This window comes from Lupinus angustifolius, chromosome LG02, assembly GCF_001865875.1.
Source record: "Lupinus angustifolius cultivar Tanjil chromosome LG02, LupAngTanjil_v1.0, whole genome shotgun sequence".
Taxonomy (NCBI): domain Eukaryota; kingdom Viridiplantae; phylum Streptophyta; class Magnoliopsida; order Fabales; family Fabaceae; genus Lupinus; species Lupinus angustifolius.
In genome coordinates, this window is record NC_032010.1 from 10,060,511 (window position 1) to 10,071,159 (window position 10,649).

Genomic DNA, 10,649 nt, shown 5'->3' on the forward strand with positions numbered 1-10,649 from the left:
TTCACCTATATTAAACATTATTATTTGTAATTTTTTGTAAACTCTATGATAAGTTTGATATTTATTGCACACATATTTTGTGTTGTAATTAGCAATTTTGTGTTATAATTAATAAAATCATCCTATGGTTGTTTCAACTAGATGCTAAAAACAAAGCACGCGTGGAAAACCATAAAAAGTGGACACTTCATCTGACAAACTTTAACTATTATACTTTTATATTAAATTCCACATGTTCACCCCTTCACCACAACCACCACCACTTGTTATTGTTGGTGCCATGATTTCAACCTTACTACCTTAGAAATCATTACAATCGCAATGACCACCACATATTATAGTTGTTGTCATAATCACCACATTGCTATATTAGAAACTATAGCAATCCCACAATCGCAATTTGGTCCACTCCATCATTATTGATTGTAAATACTCAGTTTTATTTGACCTATTTTTATTTGTGTTTTAATAGAATCAAATAATTAGTTTTAGTCATTTGTGGGTATTATGGTAATTTTCAATATTTTGGAGAGCAAAAAATTATTATTTTTTATTCAAAAGGTATTATGGTAAATTTTAAAGGTAAATAAAATATTTTTATCCTACCAATCATAGTAATTTTTATACCAAAAAATATTTTTATTATAAAATGTGTATTTTTAGATGCCTTATAACCAATTTTATCCTATTTGAGTGTTTGGTTCTTAACAAATAGTTAAAAAAAAATTGGGTTATTGGCGATTTAGAAAATTATAAATAAAATATTATATTTTAAATAATACTTGGTAATTAGTAAGGAAATTACAAAAGACTAATATAAATAATAGCTAAAAAATTTAAAAGAAGTATTAATGGAAAAAGCGAAAATTTGATTAAGAGGTAAAACGGAATATGGCAAAAAAAAATTGCTTTGATTTTCATCACCTAATTTATAAGTTGTGATTACTTGCCTTCGTTTTCTCTAAAACATCGTCAAGCCAATCACCGTGTGATGAAGACCATATTTTTCGTGGTAATCATTAGTCGATGGACCAGAGACACAATTTTGTGTGGTACCATTTCCATTATGGCACAACGGTTATGGTGTTTGCTCCTTTCCGCGCCTAAGACCATATTCTCTTACTTTCTACGCCGTACAGTTTGCGGGCCAATTATTGTACGACAATTCGCTTGTGCATCTCCTTTCCTTGCAACACCGTCTAATAAACTCTAACATGCCGCAAAACCTGTTAGCACTCATTCATTGATAATTAGCAGTCGTGACTCCCTAACGTGCAGACTTTCTAAATTTCTATGTTTCTCCAATCTTATCACTCCATATGGCAAAACAAGTTAATTATTTTATTTTTTATTTATCTCATTTTGTTATTTTTCTTTATATAATTTCATTTTTGTTTTTATTACTTCTTTATAAATATATATTTTTTTGGATAAAAATTATACTAGTCTCGTAAATTAATAATAAAAAAACTAATAAGTATACATAATTAAAAAAATTATAATTGTTAACTTTAAATGTTTAATAAATTTTTGGAATTTTAAATAATATTATAAGTATATACTATATTTATCTCATTTTGTTATTTTTCTTTATTTATTTTCATTTTTGTTTTTGGAACTTTAAATTTTTTATTTATTCCAGTTTGTTCTTTTTCTCTATTTGATTTAATTTTTTTGTACTTTTTTATAAATCTACATTTTTGGATAAAATTACAATAGTTTTTTAAAATAAAAGATTATAATTGTTAACTCTCAATATTTAATAAATTTTTTGAATTTTAATATCGTGATCAATGTTGTCTCTCAACTATTGATTTGATTTAAAATATAATAATTTTAAATATTTTAATTTCTTTTAATATATTTATAAAATTTTAATAGCCCAACCATAACTTGTGTCATCTTTCCTTCCTACGGAGAGAGAGAAGTCGGAGTAATAGAAAATGTCAGCTTTTGCTATTGATTGCATTTAAAAATAATAATTAAATATTCTTGCTACCTAATAAATTTATGAAATTTTAGTAGCTCGGTCGTGACTTGTATAGTCTATTTCTTTCTACTCAAAGTGAAAAATCAATTTTCGACCATATTGTCACTTTACCATTAATTTTATTTGAAAAGGTAATTAAATGTTTCCAATCGGCTAATAAATTTATGAATTTTAATAATCTAGTCGTGACTTGTATTGTCTCTTTCTTTCTGCTCAAAACTAGAAGTCTGTCGACGACCAATTCCATCCTTCTGTTCTTGATTCCATCCTTTCTTGACAACCACAAAAATAATTTATTTGATAAATTAAATTAACAGTTTAACAAACTCCATACAATTAAGGGTAAAACAAAGTCTTGCATTGACATAATAGATTTTTATTGGACTAAAAAAGTCCGTAGCCTTTTAACATTTTCTGGAATCAATTTTGAGTCTTAACATTCCGCGAGTAATGAAGGATCACTTCTTTAACAATAAATGTTCCCATTGTTTTCTAACATGCTTTTTGCTAATTAATAATGAGAATAAGGTACCTTTTAGTATAAGGATATAAGTTATCTCCTTCAACCACTAAAATTATGACATTCTCATATTTAATCATTTTCTACAACAATGTTTCTAAAACTAAACAAAATTGTACACATGTCTTATTTTTACTGGCTGAAGGATACAACTTATCTTCTGGTATTATGAGATATTTTATTCTAGAGTTTCTTCTATTTAAATTTAAGAAGAAAAAAAAAAAGTGGTTGTCTGGCCTATTATAAACTAGCAAAAAAGTATATAAAAAATGGTGGGAATGTTTAAATGGAGACCTTGGTTTTTCCCATAAAAGCAATACTTTTGACCCAAATACTTATTAACCAACTAGTATTTGATTATATTATCCATTTTGGGAAGGTAATGATTGTTTATTATTGTGAACACCAATTTTAGTCTGATCCGGAAAAAGTCTAAAATATTTTTCAAAATAAATTAAACAAATAATATTAAATAGGAAAAGTCAAATCAATATTGTTAAGGTTCCTAAATCTAAGTGGTTAAGTTAACCAGAATTCAAAAATAATAAAATCAAATCAATGTTGTTAAGGTTCCTAAATCTAAGTGATTAGGTTAATCAAAATTAAAATTAAAATTAACTTAATTCACAAAAAAATGATTTTTCAGAAATAAATAAAAATTACAATACAAGCTAGTTTCTAGAAACTCATACATTTATCCATAAATAAAACAATTAAGAAAATAAATTTATTTTATTTATTCTATTTTTTTCGAAATTATAATATTAAATGAATAAAAATAAGTAAAACTATTTTTATGGATTTTTTATAATTATTTTCTGATTTATTAAAGTAATTAAATGAAACTACTAAGATTATTTCTTTAAAAAACTTTGTTTGAATTTAAAAAGTAAAGAGATAAAAAGATTGGTCAAATCTGGTTTGATTAGGAGGTGGCTATCAAGTTTATCAAAATAATTTTTATAATACCTAAAATTAGGATTCGATTGACATAATTTTTATTATAAATAGAGGTGTTGGGATCGATAAGAAATGACACTGTGAACACTGAGATACCCTGCCAAAATCATTCTGCCTCACTAAAATAAAAAAGTAAAAAAATCCATAGCCATATTATCTAGTGCAAACGTGCACATAGTTGTGTCATGCACTCGCCCCATCCTGAAATCTCAACCATTGCATCCACGTAATGCTTCCCTCCTCACTTTGACTAGGAACTAGTCCAATAAGAGGACGAAACACGTCCTAGCACGATGCACCATGCTGCACCAGAATGCAGCTCTCACAGGAGTGCAGAATCCAATGTGTGCAAGACCATGCTTCGTCCCATGCACCCTTATGGTCCGCCATCCAGCACGCGCCACGTGTTCAGGTGCAATAAGGCTCTATACTCTCTCCTACACATAATCAAACATGTTTATTTATTTTTTTGTATTATTCCTATGTTTGTATTTGCATACTATAATACCATTTAACAAATAAAATAATGTAGTTTTTTGGTATAACATCTAACATAGATTAGTCTATAAATAAATAAAAATATAGATTTTTGAATAAATGAATAATATAATTTTTTGGATAATATCAATAACTAAAAATCAACAAAATCTCTTTCATGTAGCAATAAACTAACAATATCTTTTTAAGAACTTTATTTTTTATTTTTCTTTCTAATTTCATAATCACTCTTACTAAAAAATGTTAATAACAAAAATTATTTTCAATAAAAAATTGAACACTTTTTATAAATAATACTTGACAATAAGTACTTTTCAAAAAAATAAAATAATTTTGAGAATTAATCAAAGATAGAGAGAAGGTTGCCTTGGAGGCCTCTTTCTTCTCAGATCATATTCGAAAGGTCGCACTATGCCGCTTATTTTCAATCGATTAAATCTCAAAATCAATTAAATTTCATTTTCTTAATTAAATAAATAACAAAAATTAACCAAATACATTTTTTTCAATAATAAACAAAACTTGCAAAATATATGTTTTTGACTAAAAATATTTTTTCTTTAATTAAAATACATTCAACCAACAAATCTTTTTCTACTCAAAGAACTACTTAAACCTTGAATTCCCTTAATATGGATACGTATGACCAAAGTCAATTTTGTCAAGCACCATAATAAGATAAATAATTTTTTATTTTTAATAATTAATTAAGTTATCAGACAATTTAATAATAATAATAATAATAATAATAAATAATAAAGTCATATATTTTAAGGAAGGGTACTACTTAAGGCGGACAGGTAGGGTGCTAATACATTCCCTATCTTGCAGCCGACTCCTGAACCTGAATATCAAAAATCCAAAAGCCCAAAGTAATTGAGCTTAAAAGATTTTTCAACATTTTTAACTATAAAATGTAGTGACGACTCTAAATAAAGTCGTGCAGCCGAAAATTGGAGGGATACAATTCTGAAAAGAAGGATACAAAAAAAACAAATGGAGTAAGTACATGATAAAATTATTAAATTGATAATTGTCAGTCATATTACTATAATATGATTTAACTTTTCCATAGCATCAAAAAGTATAATATGATTTAATTTGCTCACAACAAATGCATATTATAAAGATAGTTTAATTAGGGGACCAATCATTACAAAGTTTTTTATGTGTTACAAGAGATAAAATATTAACTGCTCATTATTATAAATATTATTTATTTATTTTGACTAGTCATTAATTTTTAATTAACACAAAGAATTTTATTATTATTTTTGTTCATTATTAATTATTACAATGATTTTTATTAATTAAGGAGATATTAAAAGAAGAAAAAAGAGACAACATTCATAGTAAACTGTTTTTTCATTTTGAGGGTGGAAGAATCATTATTAATTACCTTGATTATTTTTTAACTCGTAGAACAAAGGAAGACATGACATTGATGGTGACCAATGTCTTAACCTTACAAGAACTATATATTTAAGACATTTTAGTAAAATTATTTTATTATTAAAAAATATTTTATATTACTTTATTAGTAGTCATTGGTATTATTCTATAAATACATAAAAAAAATATTATTTTAATATTTGATAAATTATTTTATATTACTTAGTTATTTATACTTTAATTACTAATATTATTAATTTATTATTAATAATAAAGAACATGAAATAAACTAAGAAAAATAACAAAAGAATGTACATGGACAAGGTAAGAGGCTGGCTAAAGATGACAAAATGCTCACACTTGTAATTATGGTCAAGAATACCCACAATAATAATTTATATGCCGTGTTATAAAATTCGTCTCGGACTAGCTAGTCCGACTCGTTTAATCGTGAACCGTATATTTGATCGGCATGGGCTTCTCATATAACTGATTTTATATTAAAATCAAATTGACTCGATTCGACTGATTTGATTTAAGCCTAAAATCGATGACCCGAATGGTTGGACCGGTTGGACCAGAGTGAATCAAATATTTCTTTAGAGAACAACCAAAACAACGTTGTTTTAAGATAGAAAAAACTTTTAACTTATTTGTAATTATATTTGTCATTTGTTAACTTATATTATTGCAAAAATTTTATTTTTTAATTAAATTTTAAATTTATGTGCACTTTTCTTGCAATTAAAACATATTACATATATTGTTTTACAACGTTTTCAACTTGTTTGTTACATTTTATAGTAGCAAAATATATATTTTTGGTTATTTAATTAGGTTTAATAATATTTTTAAATTTTAAATATAGACATATTAAATAATGTTAGCAAATATTATGAAATTTTTAGAATTTTTAATGTAAACCGAGTTACTAGTCACACCATTAACTCATTGGTTTAACAAGTAACTCCTTCACTCAGTGCTCTGGCTGAGCCATTGACTGGTCCGAGTTTATAACACTGCTTATGGGTGTGGACGAGTATTATAATTTCCACATTTTGATAAAATTATTTTTTAATAAACATTTTATATATGTTATGTTTTTACTAAGTTGAGAATTTGTTTTATTATTATTTCATAAGTATTTTTAATGATTTAAAAATAATGACAAAATTATTAGATACACATATTATTAATATGTAATAATTATTTCTACATATTAATTATTAAAAAATATATAAACACATTGTTAAACTTGAAAACCTATGAGGGACGTGTGGATACTCGCTATTCTAGGGATGACAAAAAACTTGATTGTTTGCACCCATAAAAGTACCCACAAATACCTGTAAAAAACACACAACGGGTACCCACAATAATAGTTGATGAGTGTAAATGAATTTTATGATAACCACATTGTAGGTACTCATATATTTATAAAATTATATTTTTAAATATTATATATATAAATATTACCTTTAATTAATATGTTAATATTATATATTATCTAATATATAATTTTTCATCATAAATTTTAGCTAATCATAAATTTTCATATAAATATATTATTATTATTGTAATAATTATTTTTAAATATTGACTATTATAAAATATAAAAATATATAATTAAATTGAAAACTCATTTGTATCTGCATATAATGCGGGTATGGACATGTGTAAGCATTACCTGCCCAATCATGTTGTCATCCCTATGCAAACAACACGAATACACCCATATAGATGTGAATACGGGCTTAGATAAACATTATCGTGACCCGATTTTCGGACGAAAATTAGCTCTGACGTAGGAAGAGGTGAAATCGACTTTGACCTCTCCTAAAATATTTATAGTCAACACTATGTTTTTTCGATTAAAACATGGAAAACTATCTTTTAAGCTCAATTTGGAAAATATGATCTTTGAACATGATTTCTAAGCTCTTGAGTCGATTATGGACGAAGGAATGTATTTTACCATTTCGTTTGCTCGTATTAAAATGAAATTTTTGCTGACAACGTGATCTTTTATACCCTTAAAATAGTAATTTCAAAATAATTTTTTTATTTTTTATTTTTGTGCAATAGAGAAATCAAGACTACATCGTTCTAGGTATTAGTGAGGAGGACCTGCTCACCCAGTTTGGCCTGATCATGATTGAACCCAAATATGGTCGAGTCTCATCGGGTCTAGGGTCGAGTTCGGGTTCAAAAATTTGACCCTGACAATATTTAGGGTTGGGTAGGAGACAAGCATGACCTGATTGCATCCGTCACATGGTCAGTCACTTATCATGTTTGTATGCGTCTTTATTCAATTGTGTAGAGATTACTGACATCTCTTTGGTCGAATGTATAATATCTTTACTAAAATTTTCATCATATATACATGATTAACAATATATATACATATGTCAATTTATATATCCATAATAATAATTAAATATGAGAAGATTTTATCTAAAACAAGTATGCATTATTTTTAATCGAGTCTAGGGTCATGTTTGGGTTCAAATGCTAACCCAGTCGTTTTTATGGTTGGGTTAGCTTCAGGTCTAGGATTAGATATGGTTTCAAAAAAAATGATTCTGTCAACATTTAAGCTTGGGTAAGGACCAAGCTTTACTCGACTCAGCGTGGCTCATGCTCACCCCTAATTCTAGGTTGAAAAATTGATTAATGATTTGATTTAAATTTAGAAATTATTTCAATTGATTGAAAGATAATTAAATTGGTCTAGAGGTGTAAGGCCCCACTAGATCCCCAAGGTCGAAGGTTCGATTCCTGAGAGTGATACTTGTTGGGAGGGGTAGCTACGAACCCCGAAAGAGATTAGTTCCTTACCAAAAAGGTGAGAGGATACCCTTGGTAGTACCAAAAAAAGATTATTAAATAGAGAAGAGTCGACATTGGTCACTTATTCTCTTCCTGTTTCGATAAATAGCAGATGTAGTACTAATGATCACAATCATTCTCGACTCGAAGAGGAATAAAGATATGACACGAGTGGCAACCTCACTAGCGAATTCATAAAAGACAATTTTATTTTTAAATTGAATAATATATTTAAAAAGAGGGACATAATGGAGACAATACAAATGATGACAACCACTTCTCGACTTGAAGAGGAAGCAAGATGTGACACAAATCATAACTCGATATTGAACCCTCAAAGATTCTTATTTTTAATTTTTTTCAAAAAGAGACAATTAATACACGAAGAGTTGACATTGATCGCTTACCTTTTTCCTGCTTCAATAAATAACAAAAACACTACAAATGATCGCAATCGCTTCTCAACTCGAAGGTGAAGAAAAATGCGACATGAGGCATAACCTTGCTATTAAATTATATTTTTTTGAAGCAAGAAAAAACATCTATTCCAAACAGTGAAGTACAACCCGATCAAAAGATCCAGGGATACAGACTAGAAGACAAAAAAATAATGCTAAAAGAAGCTAGAGCTTAAGTTGCTCACAGTAAAGATTTAACCCACTATGGAGACTAGCCCTATGACAAATTGTTCTAATAACATCAAGCCCTATGTTGGAATTAGCATTGTGTCCCAGGAAGATACAAAGGTTCCTGAAAGACCAAATATCATAAATTGTTTCAGCCACAACACACTTTAGGAGTTTACTCCTCATGCTTTTCCCTCTAGTATGTTTTTCCAGCCAAGTCAAACCATTTTTCCATCTCCCAGGCTGGTGATTTACCTTCATCCAGCTTAGGACAAAATTCCAAATGTCTGCAGACTTTGGGCAGGAGAAAAGGATGTGATCCGCAGTTTCCATCAAGTCACAAAATGCGTATTTTCCATCTGTCACAGTGCCAAATTTAAGCAGCCTATCTTTCGTAGGAAGTCTATTATGGCAAGCCACCCAAAGAGTGAATTGAGCTCTAGGCCTAGCCATGTTGCTGTAGAAGAGTTTTTTCCAGCTCACTTGTTGCTTGGGCCCTCTTAGTTCTAAGTATATCTTTTTAGTTCTGAATTTACCTATTATGTTAGTCTCCAACTAGCACATGCTCTGCATAATCTCCGTTCTACAGTTGATGGTAGATCTGAGAGTCCACGAACAAGAGGGACTAAGGTGGAAGTTAAATATATATGCTCCCTTCAAGTAGTAGGTGTGATCCCTTTGACCCATAATTAATCTGTTTTTGCTGCCAGATTCCATAACAACTTAGTCATATTGGCCTTGTTCCACTCCTCCAGAGATGTTAACTTGATGCCACCAGCTTGTTTAGGGTCACACAGATGGTTCCAAGCCACCTGAGCCTTCTTGCAATTCTCTTCTTTACCACTCCATAAGAAGTTTCTGCACTTTGACTCAAGATGGTGAATGACCTTTTTGGGGATAGGGAGAACCTGCATCCAATAATTGATTATGGAAAAGAGGTCACTCCTAATCAATTGAATTCTACCTGCATAGCTCAAAAATTTTGTGCTCCAATGATTCTGTCTCAAAGTTGTCATTTCAATCAAAGGGGTATAGAGGTTCACAGTAAGCTTCCTACTACAGAGAGGGACTCCAAGATACTTAAAAGGAAGGGATCCCATAGTAAACCCATTAATGTGTGTGATGTTTGCATGCAATGCCAAGTCCACCCCCCCTCCAAGTACACCTTGCACTTTGGATGGCTTGCCTTAAGACCCGTGTTGTTTGAGAATTCCATGAATTTACCCATGAGGAACTCCATAGATTTTTGGTCATCCCTGCTAAACATAAGGAGGTCATCAGCAAAACAAAGATTGATGATGCCTAATTGTTCACATTTGGGGTGGAAGTTAAAGTTATGACCATATTTTAGTTCCTGCATGACTCTGTGCAAATATTCTATGACTAACACAAAAAGAAGGGGAGATATATGGTCTCTCTGTCTCAAAAATCTTTTGGATTTTAGTATATCATAAAGAGATCCATTAATAGAATATCTATATGAAATAGTTTTGACACGCACCATGATCCATCTCATAAATTGGTGAGGAAAGCCAAGCTCAGTCATTATGCATTGGAGAGCATTCCAGTTAAAAGTGTCATATGTTTTTTGTATATCCATTTGTATCATGCATCTAGGGGACACTCCTTTCCATCCATACCCTCTCACTAGTTCTTGTTCAAGGATGATATTGTCATGAATGACTTTGCCAGGCACAAAGGCTGACTAACTAGCATCTACCACTTGGTCAATGATTTTGCTCAGTCTCTTAGTAAGAATTTTAGAGATGATCTTGTAGAAGGCAGTACAACAAGAGATAGGCCTCACGTCTTTCATTGTGTAAGCATCATT

At 29.3% G+C, this 10,649-nt stretch overlaps 1 protein-coding gene across 1 annotated transcript; it reads right to left on the reverse strand.

Moving 5' to 3' along the window:
* LOC109326744 lies at nucleotides 8,816-9,271 on the reverse strand. Its single transcript, XM_019559531.1, has one exon. The coding sequence runs from the start codon at nucleotides 9,269-9,271 to the stop codon at nucleotides 8,816-8,818; it is 456 nt and encodes a 151-aa protein (XP_019415076.1).